At 41.1% G+C, this 19,659-nt stretch overlaps 1 protein-coding gene and 1 long non-coding RNA gene across 2 annotated transcripts in view; one reads left to right on the top strand and one right to left on the bottom strand.

Annotated features, from left to right (window-relative positions):
- Nucleotides 1-14,498, top strand: part of CCND2 (cyclin D2) — a 41,713-nt gene extending 27,215 nt beyond the window's left edge. The window contains exon 6 of the mRNA XM_080551660.1: nt 9,628-14,498. Coding sequence (XP_080407786.1) covers nt 9,628-9,783 — 156 coding nt within the window. The 3' untranslated portion in view covers nt 9,784-14,498. The remainder of the gene's footprint in view (nt 1-9,627) is intronic.
- On the bottom strand, nt 1,658-9,621 carry LOC308176274. Its single transcript, XR_013938201.1, has 2 exons — nt 4,587-9,621; nt 1,658-2,904 (listed from the first exon to the last, which is right to left on the bottom strand). It is a non-coding gene; the product is annotated as an uncharacterized lncRNA (long non-coding RNA).
- Nucleotides 14,499-19,659: the final 5,161 nt, after the last annotated feature.

Here is a 19,659-nt window from a genome sequence, read left to right as displayed (position 1 = left end):
ACACGTCTGTCAAAGCTATTTAACTGAATCAGGCTTCTGCTGGTGCTGGCCTTACTCTTGGACTTCATGGTAAAGCTAAGATCTTGTCAAGAGTTAGGTAATATTTAAATTTAACAGAATTAAGATGGAATGTTGTTGAACAATAGTTTTGCAGTCTGGGTTCTTTTTTAAATGATGCTGTAACACATGTTCTCTATAAATTGGTATTTCCATATGAATGCCATCTTGGATAGGCAAAATGGTGCAAGGTTCAAACCAATTTATGCACACCCAAGTGTTTCCCAAAATTTCATTGATAAAACAATTAAACCAATGTTAGGAGTCTTGCCAGGGTAAGGCTAAAACTGTAGTGCAAAAGGGAAATCTGAGAATCACAGTATACAATGTATTGTGTCCTAAAGCACTGTGAAAAAGACAGGAGCTAAGTTCATCACCAGAGCTTACTTCTGCAAGGCATGCCTTCCTGCCTGCTGGAGACAATGAGCAGCAAGTCTGAGAGAAACTCTGATGTCTGCTGACACAGGGAGCTCAAGGCTTGGCAAAACTGGGTGTTACATGACCAGAATGGATCCAGGGGTGCATTATCATTTCTCAGCCCTGCCTGGCTGCAAAATGAGTCTAGTGGTTTAAATATGTTTTAAAGTGGTCATTATCATTGGAGTAAGTGCAATGATAGACAACCGCAGTTACCTTACAGTCACAGAAGCTCTGGATTGATTCAACATGGAGAAAAGGTAGAAAAGATGTATGAATAAAATAAGTTACCTTATTATGCTAATGGTCCACTATTGGCATTTGAGAAGAGTGGTGTTTTCCTTTGTGGAGAAGGTGGTGCACTGCTACACTGAGGGATCTCGTGCAGAGACCACTACCATCCAAAAAGTACAATCTATCAACTTCAGTTTGGACATGGTGCCATGGACAATTTGAAAATGTCTATATAATGTTTATGGCAGAAATCCAAGTTAAGTTACTAGAACAATTCTTGGAATGGAAATGATGCCTTGCATCTCTTTAACTCAGTAAAGTTAGGTGGAATGGGTACCCCATGTGAACAGGCTGCTTGGGTCATGATGCCGTGATTCTGGAGATTGGAGCAGTCGGAACTGAGAATCCCACTGATTACAAGTGCAAAGTGAGAGAGAGCCTGTTTGCTGGGTCAACTTGAGTGGGATTCGTCAATGATAGCTTGCTAATTGCAATCATTTTCATAATAACATTATAAACATTAGTTTAAAACTGGAAGCTGGGGGGCAATTTAGGTCACATAAATTAATGATGTGTTGAAAAGTTCAAGAAAATGAATTTTGTATAATATTCTGCATGATCTTTCCTACTGCTTATGCTTTCTTTCAAGACTGTCATGCATGGAAATGGAAATTTTCAATTATTATTCGTTTGAATGACTAGATCCTGCCATAATGCTGGTGATTCCTCCTTCCAGTCATTTTCACTACCAGCATTCTATCAGAGCCATGAAGTTACTCTTCATCACACACAAGAAAGCATTTATGTTCTTTTAAATGCTTTTCAGGTGTGCTTGTAGAACCAGATAGAATTCAAAAATTCTCCACTCCACTCTACAAAAACAACAACAAACACAAAAAGCAAATTGTTAATTTATATATAATTATAATATATATATATATAATATATAATATATATATATATAATTTATATATATATATAATAAAAAGTTAATTGCTTTTTTAGTTCTGCACATGCTGAAGTAAAAATAAAACTATGGAGTGGAAAGTACCTGAACTATTTTCATCATTAAAACTACTAGACCATAAAGAAGAATGAGGAAGTTGATCCATGTGACACACTTAAAAAACAAAACCAGTCCTACAGTATTCTGAAGGATTGGCCCAATCCCTAAGTCGCAAAATCTAGGGCCGTTACTTCTGTCATTATGTTGTCTATCAAGGAAGATCTGCTGAAAATAGTGAAATTCATATTTTTTTTCTTCGATAGATTTTTAAAGCTTGAATTTTCCCTTATCAATATTGTCTAGAGTTTGCAGAATGAAAGTCGTCTAGTAAAATGAGTACACATGCAGCAAATTCACATGAAACTTCAAGGGGTTAATAACACTGTCTCATGGGAAAGCCGGGTTGTTTTCCTGGATAGTTTTTTTTTTTTTTTTTCCTTTTTTGTATTGTATCACTTAACTTCGGATTGTCAGAAAGTTCCACTGAGGCCAACAGAAGCAGTAGCCCCATCTATAAAATGAGCCACTTTCTTTATCACACTATTGTAATTGGGTGATAAGATACTCATAATAACCTCATCTTTTCCTCTCACCTGTAACATTATCATCCATCGGATATACTTCATAGTGCTTAAAGCTAGTTGCACACTGAGGCTGTGGTTCAAGTGCAAAATGTGTTTTTAGGATTTGCTGTGTAAGAATTCAAGCAGTTTGCTCACATGTCATTGGCCATGTGTAAACTTTGTCTGCTAACTCCAGTTTATTAAAAAAAAACAAAACATTGACAGGTTTAGTTAGTAACTCATCTGTCAAAAAGCATGTTGCTCAAATGTGTCCATGCCACTCTGACTGTGTTGTGTCAGGTTTCATCTGTTGTCCTGCAGACAGCATGTTGAAAAGACGTCATGTGGTCTGAATACATTGGCAGAAGTGGTCTTAGCAGCTTGTGCATGATGTTCACAAAATCATCACGATTGGCTGATGGAATAATACACAGATCCAGGATTAATGGTTGCACAGCCACAGCCTTAGGTGGATGATTTGGTTGTACCTCAGTCATCAGTACTGAAGAATCTGGACTAAATCTACTGTTATGTTCCAGCTCATTTTGCTGCATGACTGAGATTCACTCAGGAATCTGGCATTAAGGTTTTTCTTCTTACTAGATTTTGATTGTAGAACTTGACAACCTGCAAAATAAAGTGACACCATTTTTAGTTAATGCTGGCCAGCCAATTTCAGCTTCTGGATGGATGCTTTATAGGCGAGACTAAAAAGAATGTTTAACTCAGATTAATAAAAACAGAGTTCTAGCATGCAAATAGCAACCTTTATATATATATGTATATATGTATACACACATATATATTTAGAAGCTATTTCACACTAAATGCAACATGCTAGTTATCTTTGCATAGTTTTCTTTGTTTTAAGGACTCCTGTGGTACATTATTTTATATTCAAAACGTAAGTGTAGACCAGAGCTAACATGTGACAATAAGTACATCAGGGGCTTGTGGGTCCCCATGTAAGGTAAAATTCATGCAAACTGTGGCAATTTCTGTCTGGACTGCTTTATTGGTTTTATGTACAAAATGAAGACATCAGAAATGGCCATTTTCTGTATAAAAGTACCAAGAGACTTTAGCCTCTTCATAAATTAAATGAAGCATTATGTTGACCATTACAAGTTTTTACAATTACAGTGTAAATTATCATGTGTAAGGAGCATATATATATATATATATATATGTAAACAGGCAAAGCTGGCTCCAAATGCTCAGGCCTTATGTTCCATGTGTCACCACCCTTCCTTCCCCAAGCCTGGCTGTAAGGAAATTGCCTCATTAAGCTCTCTAGTCAGTAGCTGCTTGTAAAAAATCTGGCTTATTTTCAAAAGGCCGTGTTATTTTGAAACTTTGCACCACTGTGCTTTAAGAGATTCTTATAGAAAAAGAGCATTAGGACTATAATCTGTTACAGTAGTCGACAAATGGGTGGCTCTGCTCTTTTTTCCATTTACGGGTCTGATCCTGCTCAATTTGGCCATCAACTTAAATGGGAACAGGTTCTGGATCTCCTCCAGGGAGACTTGCTGCAGCTGGAAGTGGCAGCCCGTGGGCTGTGACACACTCATGACTCCCCCACCAAGGGGATTCGTCTGTATCAGCTGGGATTGGGTTGTGCTATCTCTGTGACGGAACCTCTGCTTTCTGAGAAGGGTGGCTCCCAAACCAGGGTCACAGAGTGAGAATCACTATCGAGTGGAGCTGCACAAAACCACGTCTGATCATGTGCAAGGTGCCTTTGGCAAGTACATTGCAGAAAAAAACAGTGTAGGTAGGGGTGCTTTGCTGAACAGAGCAGAGCCGCTCTCAAAACATTGATTAGGTCTCTCGCATTTTCTCAGAATCTGTTCAGGAAATCTCAGCACCTGTTCCTACAAGCAAGAAGCAGTTTCTACAAGCAAGCGGCAGTTTCAGTCACACACACGTAACTGCCTGCCAGTGTAACTGCATCAGCTCTGTACCCTTGAAATGACTTGCTGCTATTGCCATCTCACAAAGAGGTGAATGATTGCAATGGACCTGAAACCCACCCAAGCTAATAGTGGGGGATTTTCTTTATCTGAGTTTCTGATAGCTTTTGGCAGTCAGGTAATTTGGAAGAAAGGACAAGGAATTTGTGCAACTCCCATCATTAAACAATCAGTTCCAGTACTAGGAAATCACTAAGCCCCCAGTAATAAAAGAGCAATACCCAGCTATAAACAACATTTACCTGATTAAATAAAAGTACACATTCTTACCTTAAAACAAATAGATTTGCCAGCAGCAGGAAAGTGGAAACAGAGGGAAGCCTTTCTCCTTACCTTCTGTTAAAATGACAGGAAAGGAAGAACCCTATGAGGTGATGCATGCTAAAATCTTGATTGTTATGAATCTCATTCATCACCAGAAAGATCCACTGTGCTCGCATTTTATTGCATCTTCAAACACATTTGTCTTGTCCTCTCACTTCTGAGGCTTCCTGCTCAGCTCCAAGCAAGCTAGATATTAAAGCTTTCCTTCTCTCCAGGGGTGGGAGTTCAGCAGACTGCAGTTCCCTGCCTTCTGGTGGGAGCCAAGCACAGATGTGAGTGCGGGCAGAGACAGGCTGCCCAGTGTCCTGCCTGCCAGACAGCTTTGGGAGGTCGGATTTTAGGCGTACCCTCCTCAGTCCTACTCAGTCTGTAATTAAGCAGATTCATGAAACATGTGTTTGGTAACTGCGAGTTTTTTTGATTAACCTCCTGCTGACACGGCTGCCACATGAGGAGTTTTGCAACGTGGAGTGCTGGGAAAGGCAGCAGGCGCTGGTGTGGGACAGAGACAGTGTGCAGCGGGAACCTGTATGGGAAGCCCAAGTCCAGTCCACCCAGGGCTGGCACTGGAACGAGCTGGTGTCCTGTCTCCAGAAAGTGGGAAGCTGTGATCAGGAGACTTCCAGTGCGGTGAAGGCACACAGAGACTAGCATTTTTTAATATAGCTTTCTAGCCTGAGTGCTGCTGTTTCTCTTGAGTTCTCATTTCCGTAGTACCCTGAAAATCCCTGCATCTCTCTGAATTTACTTGGCATTTCAGGTGCTCCATGATTCTCAGTGCCACAGTTATTTACTGGGTGGCAATGACACTAATTACACATTGGCTGTGGTAGGCAGTGGTTGTGCCCGTGTGATACCTGTGATCTTCCAACTGCATCATTCTTGCCCAGAGTGCTGGGATGAACTGCAGGAGTAACAAAAATCAGGGCACGACCCTGAGCAAACTCTGCTCTCTCCAGAATAGGAGAGAGGCGTTAACTTCTGCCTTCCTCCAAAGCATAGACCTTCTCAATCTTAAGGTCTCCAAATGAAGTTCACCGTACTTGCCAACATCTGTGTTAGAGTAGCAAGACTTCTGAGACTGTGCTCCCAGCTTCCTTCTTGTGCTGTCCAGAGCTAAAATTAAGCCGGTGCTGTGAGAAGGGGGCTCCCATCTGCTTACAGAGGGAAACTGCACTTTCATTAACTGGCAGATGAAATTGCTGAGCCACAGTCCATCATATTTGAGAAGTCATGGCAGTCCAGTGAAGTTCCCACTGACTGGAAAAGGGGAACCATAAACCCCATTTTAAAAAAGGATAAAAAAGGAAGACCTGATGAATTACAGGCCAGTCAGTCTCACCTCTGTGCCTGACAAGATCATGGAGCAGGTCCTCCTGGAAACTATGCTAAGGCATATAGAAAATAAGGAGGTAATTGGTGACAGCCATCATGGTTTCACTAAGGGCAGACTGTGCCTGACAAATCTGGTGGCCTTCTACAATGCGGTTACAGCACTGGTGGAAGACCAGGTGAGATCAGCTACCTGGACTTGTGCAAAGCATTTGACACTGTCCCATAGGCATCTTTGTCTCTAAATTTCAGAGACATGGATTTGATGGATGGACCACGTGGTGGGTAAGGATGGGTAAGGTGGGTAATTGGATGGATAGTCACACTCAGAGAGTTGTGGTCAACATCTCAATGTCCAAGTGGAGATCAGTGACGAGTGGCATTCCACAGGGATTGGTATCGGGACCAGCACTGCTTAACAGCATGGTTGGTGATGTGGGATTGAGTGCACCCTCAGCAAGTTTGCTGATGACACCAAGCTGTGTGGCGCAGTCAACACACTGGAGGGAAGGGATGCTATCCAGGGGGACCTAACAGGCTTGAGAGGTGAGCCTGTGCGAACCTCATGAGGTTCAACAAAGCCAAGTACAAGATCCTGCACCTGGGTCGGGGCGATCCCAAGCACAAATACAGGCTGGATAGAGAATGGATTGAGAGCAGCTCTGAGGAGAAGGACCTGAGGGTGATGGTTGACAGGAAGCTCAACATGAGCTGGCAAGGTAAGCTGGCAGCCCAGAAAGCCAACCGTATCCTGGGCTGTATCAAAAGAAGTGTAGCTAGCAGGTTGAGGGAGGTGATTCTCCCCACTATGCTCTTATGAGACCCCACCTGGAGAACTGCATTCAGCTCTGGGGCCCCCAGCACAAGAAGGACATGGACCTATTCGAGTGAGTCCAGAGGAGGGCCTTGAAGATGATCAAAAGGCTGGAGCACCTCTCCTGTGAAGACAGGCTGAGGGAGTTGGGATTGTTCAGCCTGGAGAAGAGAAGAATCCAGGAAGACCTTTTAGTGGTTTTTCAGTATCTAAAGGGGGCCTACATGAAAGGTGGAGAAAGGAGTCTTTGTCAGGGCCTGTAGTGATAGCACAAGGGATGCTTAACAGAGGGTGAAGCGTGGAAAAGTTCAGCTCCAGTGACTGAAACTCAGGAAAGTTGCTAGCTTATTGTGGAGGTTTTTTTGGGGGTAGATACAGTATGGCTGCAAACCAGTGAACTTGACTACTAGTCAAGTTTTTCTTGAGCAGTCTTACAGCTCCCCGCTTTCAAAACAAAAGACAAGGATGGGGAAGACACAGTCTGCCCCCACGCATACACTGGTAGCAGAATTTTTTAGTATCATTATGCTCTGTTTCACCATGGTGTTACTCACTGTGATAATTCTTGCTGAGGGAACAAATTTCTGGGTCTGACTGCACACAGGTAGTTCAGATACTCACATTTCAATGACATCTCTTTCTAGTTGAGCAGTGTTGGTTTTAGCTTGTGTGATCCACATCATTTAATAATTCTGTCTTTAATACAGCCAGCGTCCCATCCAACCCCTTTTTCCTGTTCAGTTTGAAAAGCCATCTTTCACAGCCTGTCTTTAGCAGATGCATCTTCAGACAAAGGTTGTGATACTCCATTATAGGATGGCTTCATGACAAAGAGAGGACATGACTTTACAGCTAGCAGTTGCTGACCAGTAGGCAAGAAAATGGTTGTTTATGACACACCAGAGCTAATTGCGTGCATCACGAACGTGATATCAGAGGAATAGATACTCTGCATTTAACATGTTTTCCCAGTCTGACCAGGATGACAAATTAAACTTACATACATGAATATTTCAAACTCTCCTTGAATAACCTGATACTATGTGGAGAAAGTGAGTGTTGTTGCTGGTCAGAGCCGTGCTCCCCAGAGGTGCACTCATCTTCTGTATTCAGTTCCTGGGCTGACACAAGTGCCTGTGTGACCTGTGGAGGTCAATGCCTGTCTGTTCTTCAGCATCCCTTGGTAAAAATAGCAACGTCTCTGGTCAGAATACTTTGGAAAATCCATACTAGCCAAAACTGCATTTCTCTACTGCATGAAGTCTTTGGGAGAGACCCAGTCCTTAACGTGTCAGAGCTCTATCACGTTCACATAAGGCTTCAGTGAGTTCATTGTATTGGTACCTTTTTGAGTATTTTAGAAGGATTGTGCAAGACTGCTTTTAGAAAAAAAAAGCCTTTATAGCAGCACCACCTGCCCACATATGCAGTGTGGTGTTGATACTCAATCCCAGCATGATACACGTAAGTGTCATTGTGTTCATACAGTTATGGCTTTAGTTTTATTTTTCAGTTGCTGCTAAAACTAAGAGGTTGTCAATCTTTTCTCAAATTTCTCTCTCTCTTTTTTTCCCCCAGCAACCCCATTATTTGGCCTTCCAACATATTATCAATGTGGAACATCCTGTAATACTTTAGCAGTCTTGTTCTTTGTCATTGTGTCTGATATTAGTGTGGTGAAACCTTCCCATTTCTTTATTCATACCTCGTGAACGTTGCAGGACTCATAACGTACAAGGCTCCCAAATCTGTGTTGCTGTACTATATCCTACTTTTTTCCCCAAGTGTTGTGTGCTGTAATTTGTAATGTAGTCATATCTGAGGCTTGGTTATGCATTTTTGACTTGCATCTTTTTATTGTATCTGTCTTTGCTTCAGTGTCTTCTGTGAATGATTACCAGTGACTATTCCTAAGAATGTTAAAATAGCCCAATTCCAAGAGTAAAGGTGTGGGAGGGTACACTATACCTCCTCCTCCTGTGCTGCTGAAATCACTTTTTTTCTCTGGAATGTGTTTAGAGGATAATAATGCTGACAAATTTGTGGATGCATGTTTGGGGCTGGATTGTTAGTTCCCTCGTCATGAACAAAGCCTTATTTCCCTTCAGAGTGCCCAGCCACTGTGCAGCGTGATTTGCTCTGGGATTAATGTTCGATTGCCTTTTTCGGAGACTTAGCACAGAGATGGTTCTTTCTTGCTTCTTCAACAAAGACTCTTTAAAGGAAAATAGCAAAATGGCACGAGTTGATGACCTGTGCCACGCCATGTTGGAATATATTTGGAAGCAGTACAGTTTAACTCTGCGATGTTTCTGTTTTTCTGGACCTTCTCTTCATGCTTAAATTTTCACAGATACACAGACCTTTCTTTTGCTTTTGCTTCGGATACACGACTGATACAGACACTGTGACAAGGAGCTGCACTTTTGGGGGGACCTCAAAACTCCTGCTTGACTTTAATGTGTTAAGCTTGCTTGATGGTAAAAGTGAAGTGCCTCTGCATTACATTGGTATAGTGCATGTGGTTATTTCAGAAGAAAAACATTTTGTTTTTCAGTGAAGACCCAGCCAAGTCATTTAACCTTGCATAGAAGAATGCACAAATTCATTTACCCTGCCCTTTGTTTTTCACAAGAGTGCTGAGGAGTACTTTGAGTTCTTGCTCAAGACAACACAAATGAGCAAGGACAGGTAAAATATTAAAATTTGGAAATTATAATAAATGTGGAATTATCATTGTTTAACCCAAGAGAGTTTGTAAACATTGGTAATTTTTGAGAATTCAAGGTTATTTTCTGTCATAGCGGATGTTCCTTAGCAATACCCATTTGCTGCTTTTCAAACTTTTACTAGCTTAGTAAGGAAAAAAGTAACTAACAGATCAATTTGCTTTTTATCCTTTAGGACTGCCTTAAAGCTTGTCAAGAACAGATTGAGTCGGTGCTAGTAAGCAACCTTAGGCAAGTCCGGCAGCAGCAACAGCAAAGCAATCCTTCTAAGACGGTGGATGAACTGGACCAGGCCAGCACTCCCACAGATGTGAGAGATATCAACCTGTGAGGACATCAGCACAGAAAGTCATGCTTGTTCCCCCAGCCCTTTTATTTTTGTTATTATTTTTAGAGTGAAATCTTTTTTTTTTTTTTTTTTTAATCTGCTCCCGTATAGAACGTATTTAAAGTTCTTTTAGGTAAAAAAAAAAAAAAATACAAAAACTGAATAATGAAAAAAAAACATTTGGCGCCCATGACGTTCTACAGAAGGGAATCCCACAATATATTTGGTAATTGCTATTTGATTATGTATCAGTGATATTAAATGCTTATAAAAGCATACAAGTAGCTAGATAAATGTAAGCCTGCATTTGTGGGAAGAAAGTAGAGTATACTTGTCTGTGTATTATGACCTAGTGCATACACCCCTTTTTTAGATTTAAGAAAGGAATTGTGTGTGCGATTTTATGGCTTGACTAGATTGCAAAGCAATAGAAGAAGGGGCTAGGGCAAAGTGGGAAAAGGTCCCTGAAGCAATTAAACCATTTTGAATGCAGAAGAGATTTGCTGATCTGTCACCTCTGTTATTAGTCAGAAGTGTTTGTTGGATCTCTGTATGTTAGTTTTGTTTACTCTTGCTGTCTGTGGTAGCTGCTACCTAAGAAAGAAGATGCTTTATTTTGCCAGCCGGAAGAGCAGGTGTTTTTTTTGTTTTGTTTTGTTTTAAATTCCCCTCTCCCGTCTGACTTTTTCTACTTTTCCTTCAGAAATGGTTCATTCTAAACACAGCAGCATCTTTGGCATAAGGGCAATCCTCTTTACCCAACTGTGGGCCAAGCCAAAGTTATCGAGTGCTCACATTAGATGGGGGAAATGAACCGATTAATTTCGACCAGTCGGCTAATCAGACCACCTCCGACCTTTGGATTGCAAGATGCAGTGGATCATCTGTCAAAAGCATTATATTCCTTTACAGTGCTAATGCTTCACATCAATGTTAACTTTTGGCAGCTCCTTAGCTTGGTGTAAAGACAATTAAATGATGCTCTGTCCATCTTCCTTTTTAATATATCCTCACTGTGTTAAAGAAGATGAGGTTTGGTATGATCCCTCTTCTGTCCACACAGCTTCCCCCACCGCCCCATCACACCTTTTCAGCATTTCAATAACTTTATTGATCCACAGTGAGCGTTATTATAAACCATTTCATTCGAAAAGCACTTTGAAAATTGTTCCTAAGGGATTAAATGAAATGGTTTATGACAATTTTGCCAAGGAAAAAAAAAGGAAGAAAAAAAAAGAAAAAAAAAGAAAAAGTCACAAAAGCAAAGCATTATAGCTTTTTAGAGTCAATATTTTCCAGTATCTGGTGTACTTTGTTAGTTGTGGTGTTGCTGGAAATACCAACACCTGCTTCAGATGACATTCCTGTCATGACATTCCGGATAAAAGCCTGACGATTTGTATTGTTCAGTGTCACAGAAGGATCTTAATACCACCTGCATGCTTATCCATGGACAATGAAAGAAAATTGCTGGTGCACAAGACACAAGTGGTAAACATCAAGGTGTGTGACTTGGAGTTTTATTACAAAGGTGTATTCAGTGTACTTGAATTTATTTTTCTGCTCCATCTATAAAGAAGAGGCATTTAGATGGCAAAGGAGTTGGAGCAAATTTTTTTTTTTTTGCACAATTGTATTAACAGTTTGCAAATATACAGAATGAAGCTGTTGGTTGAAATGTTAAATGTTTGCATTTTTCAGACAAAAATCCAGAACGAACATGCTACTTCGAAGAATATTATATGAATGGACTCAGCTGTATTTGGCTAGATGAGGGTAGAAAATGGAGTAAGATTCTAAGGTTTTGTTGGTTTTTTGTTGTCGTTTTTTTTTTTTTTTTGCGCTGCTAAGAAGCTATGATTTGTTTCATTCTTATTCACATTAACAGTACTTAGCTGTATTGTTTCACTGAGTGTGCTGCTATTTTATAAACATTTTTATAATATATTATTTTACTGCTTAAATTTCAAATCCTGAAGTAGATGGTTAAGTGGAGATATGATGAGTTCTTTGATTTACTGGAAATGCCCTGTACAGGTTTTTTTTTTTTTTTTTCCTAATAGCGTGTTCATGATTTTTTTTATTTTATTTTATTTTCCTTTTATTTTCTTTCTTTTTTTTTTTTTTTCCTTCCTGATCACATTCTGCAAAGATGGTATACTTACCTCAGGTTTACTGGACAAGACAAAAATGGTTCCCATTTTCACAATACCTCACAACGTGACAGTTACTTTCTCCCCGCCGGGAGCCTCAGCGGAGCGGTCGGTGCAAGCGGCAGCTCTTGGGGCCTGCACTTTGGTCAGCGGAGCATTGTCGCGCCGGCTGCGTCGGGGAGAAATTGCAGCAAGCAGGGGCATTGGCTCCCTTTTGGTCTTAGGTGTCCTTTTCATAGTGGAAAAAATGCATTGGTCCAAGCGCCTGTCCAGGAGCATCCCCTGCGCCTCCAGGCCGTAATCCTGGACACACGGATGACATGCCTGTGGTGGCTATGCATCTCCCTCCCAGCGCCCCTCTGGGCTGTCATCACAGCATGGTGGCCGAGCCCTTGGTGGTGTCTGCACAAGACAGGGTCCAGCACGGTGCTGCCCGGCCCCTGCCGGTTGTTAGGTGGGCAGCAGGGCAGCCGCCGGGGTGGCCGCTCACAGAATCCTGCTGTTCAAAATGGGCCGTCACCTTGTGGAGGATCAGGCCCAGCTGCCCCACTGCGCCCCAGTGGCCAGGTGCCAGCCCTCTGCCAGTCCCCTCGGAGCTCTCGGCTGTACTGCCCTGCAGCTCTTGGGTGCACCACAGCACGCTGTGTGGAGGAGAAGTCTTCCTCTTGTTAGGTGACGGCAACTGACGGTAACTGCTCTTAGTGAAGTTCGAGGGCCAAAGTGCTCTTCCCACTGGTGGCTTCAGGGGCTGCGGCAGCTTTGGGGGCAAGAGTGGTACCTTACAGTTTGCCAGAGCAGGTTTCAAAAGGGACAAACAGCAGTGTTGCTGGAAAACGGTGGGTGGATGGCTTTTTTCTGACAGTGGTGGCTTTTCACACTGAGAGCATGTGAAATTCAGCAACTGCATGACTCTTAGATGATAGTTTTGTGGAAACACCATGGTAAGCAAGACTCCGGAACTATGTGCAGCGCATGTATGAGGTAATGTTTCCTGACAGATCAGGTAATTCCATGTTAGTGTTTGCATGCACGAATTTTTGTGCTAATCAGTGTTTCTCGGGGAAGTGCACCAGAGGAGTCTGCGAATCATGAGCGAAATGCTACACATGCTTGGTGTTAGCAGAGCTGCGTGCAGAAAGTGTGGGCACTGCATGCATCGCACTTAGGTGCTTTGCTCCCCTTTGTTCTTCCAGTCAGCGTGGCTGAATATAGGCAGGAGTAGTAGCTGTGGTGCATGCCCCTACTCTTGAAAACTACAGAAAGTTTTGTGGCATCTTTAAGACAGCCATCAGAACATTGGCTTCTTGGCCCAATAAAAACATAGGCAAGTCAGTGGACTGAAGCTTAGCGTTTTGCCCCATTGGGGTTTATTTGGTTGCAGGGGGATGATAGCCCACCCTGTGGTGTCCTTGTCCCCTGTGGGGCTCCCCACCAAGGCTTGTCTCTGCTGTGTAACCTCTTACGTGGGTCCGTGTCCACTCACAGTTCCATAGGTTTCACTGGAAATCAGTGTAAGCATTAAGGTCCACTCACCTCACCATGGTGGTGAGCACAAGAAGTGGGCACGGGAATTGGGTTGGAAGTGGCAGCACCAAGTGGCAGCCCTTCGTGTGGCAGGGAGACCCATGAGCTCACCGCGAATGCTAGGAGTGTTGTCTTCTGCAGTGATGTTCTTAAAAATTATGTGACATACTTGAACATTTTCACAGTAGCACCCAAAACAAAAATACTGCATAGTACCCCTTTTAACCAATGTTAATACACTGTTATTGCAGATGAGATGTAAGATTTCTCCCCTGAATTGCAGATATCATAAAAACTTCCTGTGGATCAGAAATATATGTATATATGTATATATAATATATGTATATATTTCTGATTATACTTTAAAAGTGCTAAATGACTGGCACAACTGCTAAAACCGTTTGTGTCAGCTTTCTGTTGATGGTACTTTGATCTTCCCCTCCCACCCATTACTGTAGTGTAGGAGCACCTTGTAATTGGTTTATTTATACTCCCAACATGCTTGTGAAAGAGAAAAATACTGAGTCCCATTTTGATGTCAATGATTTATGCTTGAGTAATTGGACAGCTCTATACTCAGCAAACCACCTGGCCACTGGATTTTTTCCACTATGTTTATTACCATGTTCTCATGTACCTCAGAAATCACTCTCAGTTGCACAGTTCCTGTTCTCATACTTTTTTTTTTTTTTTTTTTTTTTTTTTTGCTTTAACGAGTGTGATGCCATATCAAGTCAGCTATTCTCTCACAATGTGCTCTTTAAGAGGTGTGGATGTTTATATGGTCAGGGGATGCTAGAAAGTGTGGTAGTAGACATGATCAATGTAAACAAAAGTATTTAGAAAGTATGTGAGATTGTTTTTGATGGATAAGACTCTGATACAGTGTAGTCTTGATTACCTTTTAAAAGGTCTTCTCTGTTCAGTGTTGTCATTTTTATTAATAACCCGTTGTTTTGACTAGTTTAAAGATGGTTTTAAGAAAAGTGTTTTGGCAGGATTAGGTATGCTGTATGGACAATAAACTCACCTTGACCTAAATTTGCCTGTCTTGTTTTTATTCATTCATTGTGCAAAAGATGATGTGATTTTGGAGCCTTTTATCTGGATAGATCATGTTAGCAGGCACATAAAATGGGAACTGTTTAATGTTGCAGTCACAGAAGTTTTCCTCTAAAAAAAATGCATTATATGATTGCCTACTGTTTAAGGCAAATTCTGGCTGTTTCTTCCATGAAAAGGTCCAGGTGGATTTAAGGAGAAAAAAGTCCTAAAAATGGTAAATTGCTAGATGAAAACATTTTGTGGAAATTAAGTTGAGGTTGTGGAAAAGCGTTCGTAAGTACATGGAGTGCACATTTTTGCAACTAATTTAAATTTTATTTAAATATCCAGTTATTTGATGTACTTTAAAGGCTACTGCAACATTCTGTAGTTTTTCTTTGTATAAGCTTTGGGTAAAAAGTGAGGGAAAGAGAGGGGGTTTTGTGGTGAAACCAGTGGGAAGAAACCATGCACTAAGTCTTCTTTAGCCTTTGACCAGGTAGCAAGACAAACCCTCTCTGTCTCTCCCATTTTCATCACAGCTCATGCTGGTGAGGTCAACCTTACTGTAGGTTGATCAACTTCATGCGTGACATGTTTGGCCTGCCCTTAGTCTCTCTTGCTCCACAACACTGTAAACAGGCACTGCCAAGACTGCCCGGTCTCTGGTGTAGGTGAAATTCTCCACTGCCATCAAGTAGCAGTGTGCTCATTTCTAATGAATTTCAGGCTTTTGGGTGCCCTTCAGGAGAGCAAAGAGGCACTGAAGAATGAAGAGGTATTTGGGCAGACACTGGAGAAAAATACCATCATGAAATGAATAATGCTACAGACAAAAATAGATAAGTGAAACGAAAGAAAAGTGAAGAGGAAAATGAAAGCAAGATGTATTGAACAGGGAGAAGGAAAATACTCAAAGGGAAAACACGTTGCAAAAATGAAGAAACATGACATATATATATGGGGGGAAGGGGGTAATATGTTTCTTCATATGTATATTCATATATATATATATATATGAACAAATAGAAGAAAAAATCATGGATGGGATAGGAAATATGATGGAAATTGTGAGGTATGAGTCAGGAGATAGAGCCCCTTCTAGTCATGATCACACAAATGAGAGCTGTGGTTTACAGCAAGGTCTTTTAAATCTTCCATGGAAATTGACCTGTGAGTCTTCATTTCACAGGTTATCTGCACCAAAGATTTTAACGCATAATGAGTCCTTGTGTTCCTCTGGTACCACTTTAACATCACCAACAATCTGCAGCATTTTTTGGGCCTAACTAAGGGCCAAAGAACTGGAACATGTGAGAGTTGTTCTTACACCTTCCATTTGTGATTTAAAGCTCAAAGAGCCTGGCCTAATTACAGGTCTTGTCAGATTAATTTTTTTCCCGCTGTAGTGTCACCAGTAGTCCTCCTGAAACTTAAGGGATGTGCTTTGCAGCTTTGTGTTTTAGAGGTTTTACTAAAATTAGATCTAGCAAAGAAGAGATTTTCTGTTGTAGATTAAATAAATGTATGTTTTCAAAATTAGTGGATGTAGTGTGCAGAAGCTAAACTGAAAATAATTGGAAAAAAGCCTGTTCCTGTTCTTTAAAGAAAGCGGTCTGAATGCTGAGAAGCCACACACAATAGGGTTAAGTTCCATTATGTGGCCTGTGAAACTATTTTGTATTGTCATCTTCCTACCATCTGCAAACAATATCTGCCCATCATGATCCTATATGTTATATAAGGATAGCCTGAGGATTTTAAGGAGGGACCACAAAGCAAAAGCCTGCTTTAAAACAACTGCATGCTGGACTGACTTTTATGTTTAATAAATAAATAAATAAAAATTAATTTGTCCATGAACTATGGAGCCACTTTTTGTTCTGTGCTGCTCTAAAGAAGCAAAAAGCCCTACAAATCTAATGCAACCAGTACAAACGGAATGAAATTCTATCCCTGCTAAAGACAGTGAGAACTCCACTGTTGACTTTTAAAAGGTTCAATAATTTTCCCACTAGCCTCAGTTCATTCTGAGTTGTCATGAGTCCATCTTTCTCAATACAGAGTTAACCCCTGGGCATTTCAATGGTGCTTTATCCTATTAAAATAAACACATATGACTGTCTAGGTCACTGAACCTCACTGTCAGCAGTCAGAGGCCATCAGCCATTATACTTGGTCTAGAAGGATGCACAGAATGTCTCCACACTGTATAAATTACAGTAATTTTCAAACCTACTGCAAATCAAATGTTTTTTGGGGAAAGAGCAGGAGAGATGAAGAGCATGAAATGCTGTATCAAGCTCATGGACTGCTTAATAACAATCTAGATAACAAGATAGAAAATGTGCATTTTAATCTTATGTTTCACAGGGAAGAAACAGGCCAGGCAAGAGTATGGCCTTACTTATGCAGGTGACTGTTGCTGATACAGGTTTGCAACAGTCTACAATTACTTGCAGCCATAAACATAAAGCAGTTGCATTCAGTTTTTACAGAAATTATACTAGAGCCTTCTCTGCACTGCTTTGCAAATCACAGCCAGCCAGCTGGCACTAAGAGAAAGAGGCTATGCTCTAGTTCTTTGCCCCCCACAGCACACTGAATCATTTCTCCCAATTAAGGGAAAGTTTATTTTAAAAAGACTGGGGATCCCTTTAGATCTTTCGAGAAAGTTGGCTGCACCACACTTACTTTGTACCTCCTTGAAATATTTTAAAAAACAACAACAAACAAACAAAAAATCTTCCATTTTTCTTAATGTCATGTTATATTTAAAAGGATTCCCAAAGGTGGTTTACATTTCAGCTGTGTGTGGTTGCAGGGGCACAGGTACCACAATATTTTTGCACTAAAACCAGGGGAAATCAGTGAAAATTGTGGGTATCTTATTACAGACACATGCAAGGGAGAACATCAGGGCACTGTTCAGCATAGGCTTCAGGTGCACTCTGTGGCTTCTGACTGTTCAGAGCTGAGTGGGGAATAGTAGTTCTCAGTAGCAGACACATTAAACCTAGACCTGATAACTTAAAACATGAAGATGAGTAAAGCTGAGGTATTTATAATGAGGTAAGAGCTCTACATGCAATATGCTTGGCAAGAGGGGCTGTTCTGTGTTCTGCTGCAACCTGCTAGAGAGAGAGAAAGGAGTTGATGGGCAGCACAGTAAAAGGGAAAAACGTCTGTCTGCTTAAATGTCTGTTCTGCAGAAATTATGTGGTGATAGCTCCATATTAATACTGATTCTTCTCTAAAAATAAACTGGGATGTTATTTGAGCTTTTCCAAAACATAACATGCAGAAACTACGAGAAGCATTAGGACAGAGCAGTGAAGGAGAGAGAGAGAAAGATCAACCCACCGGCCACGTTTGGAGCTACAGTCGCTCAGATTATTCAGTAACTCTTCTTAGAGCAAGACCTCTGTTTTGTCTAGCTGGAAAGTAACAAGCATCCATCTCTGAAGAGCAACAGATTGACCTTTTTGATGATTAGGGTTTTTCAGCACTCGAACAAAACTGTGAGCGGGACATAACCAGCTGGAGGATAAGGAATGAATCAGGACTATTACTCAGCACTCCCAAACAAAAGTAGTTTCCCTCAATTTTTCCAGCTTCCTCAAGTTTCTTTGGATTTGCTTCTCACATATGGCAAAGTATTGATCTTTCTGGAGTGCCCTGAGAGTATAACGCGTTTCCCCAGTTTTAGGCATTAAGGTTTGGCCTCCCGTCATAGAAACTTGCAACAGTAATTTGTAAAATCTGGATGTGATTCTCCTTGATGGCTAGCAGCACTGGAGAAAACGATTAAATATGTATTAAATATTATATTAAATATTAAATATATGTATTAAATCTGAGTGACATGCAGAACTCGAACGGGAACCTGACTTGGGCTGGGGTTCCCAAATCGAAAGGTGCATATTTCACGGGGGCCGCTAGATGTCAGTAACGTAACTCTCACAACTGCAGCCCCCTGGAGCTCCTGGAGGAGATGCCGGGCGCTTCACAGCCTTTCGGAAATCAAAATGTTTCACTGAAACTTCTCGCTTACCTTACAGCTCGCCTGAAGGTCCTCATCCTCATCACCCAGAAGGCGTGCAAGTGTAACCTGAACTTTCACACTTCAGGGTTTGTGCAAATTGGCCTGGAGTGCTGTTGCAGGAGCACTGGATGTTTTCTGTTCAGCGGGACAGCCACATGGGGCTGGCTCTGCTCCCTGTTTGCAGCTGGTATATATCACTGAAAGCCATCTGAAAAATAATTAAACACTTTCCTGAAGTTACTTTGCCATGAAAGCAATTAAGGTAGTTGCAGAAAAGGTATTACACAACCATATTCTCCAGCCTGACAAATTTAAGAACTGGTGAGAGCACAATCTGTGTGCTAGGATTTGACCAAGTCATGGATTTCTTCACGCCAGCATGTCCTTGAGAATTGTATTATGGAGCAAGAGGGGTGGGGGAGGAAAGAATTCTGCAGAAGTTCAGTCTCGGTTTCTCCTGGGCTGGTGAACTTGTCAGAGCAGGAAGGAAGATCAGCTCCTGAAATGATAAGTGGTCTGCAGAGAATACCGCCCAGATGATGATTTCAGTTTTGCATATTTTAATTGCTAGCTCTTCTTCCAAGGAGACAAGTTTTCCTGGCCTGCTGATATTGTCTGATGTTAGTGATGTGCAATCCATGTGATAAAGACTTTAATACACAGTCAACATTTTTCAAAACTGATTTTTTTATTAGAATATTTCCCGTTTGAAATTTTTCGATTTCCAGCACCACAAAATATTTTTCTTCCTAAGAAGAGTTCCTCGAAATACTGTTACTCATTTGAGGAGTTTCTTTGTTTGTGTTAGCAGTTATGCTTTATAGACACTTTGTTTCAGTGGGTCAATTTAAAACATGGGGTCATGATCACAGGTTGACATGATGTGCTACAGCAAATAAATTACTGAAGAGGAAGAAAAGACAAATAAGGTTAAAACACTCGGGAAAAAATATATATATGTGTGCATGCTATGAAGATGAAGAAGACAAGAGCAAAGATAAGAGTATTAAACAATGATAAAAGGAAACATTATCTAGTAGCCAAGCCATGAGGCTGTAAGTCAGAAGTCTCATGCTTTTCGAGCTGTTTTCTCACAAGTCCAGGCTATGGAAC

The sequence above is a fragment of the Anser brachyrhynchus genome (assembly GCF_964034855.1).
Source record: "Anser brachyrhynchus genome assembly, chromosome: 1".
Lineage (NCBI taxonomy): Eukaryota > Metazoa > Chordata > Aves > Anseriformes > Anatidae > Anser > Anser brachyrhynchus.
Note: the sequence above shows the minus strand (reverse complement) of the source record. Positions and strands in the feature narration are given on the sequence as shown.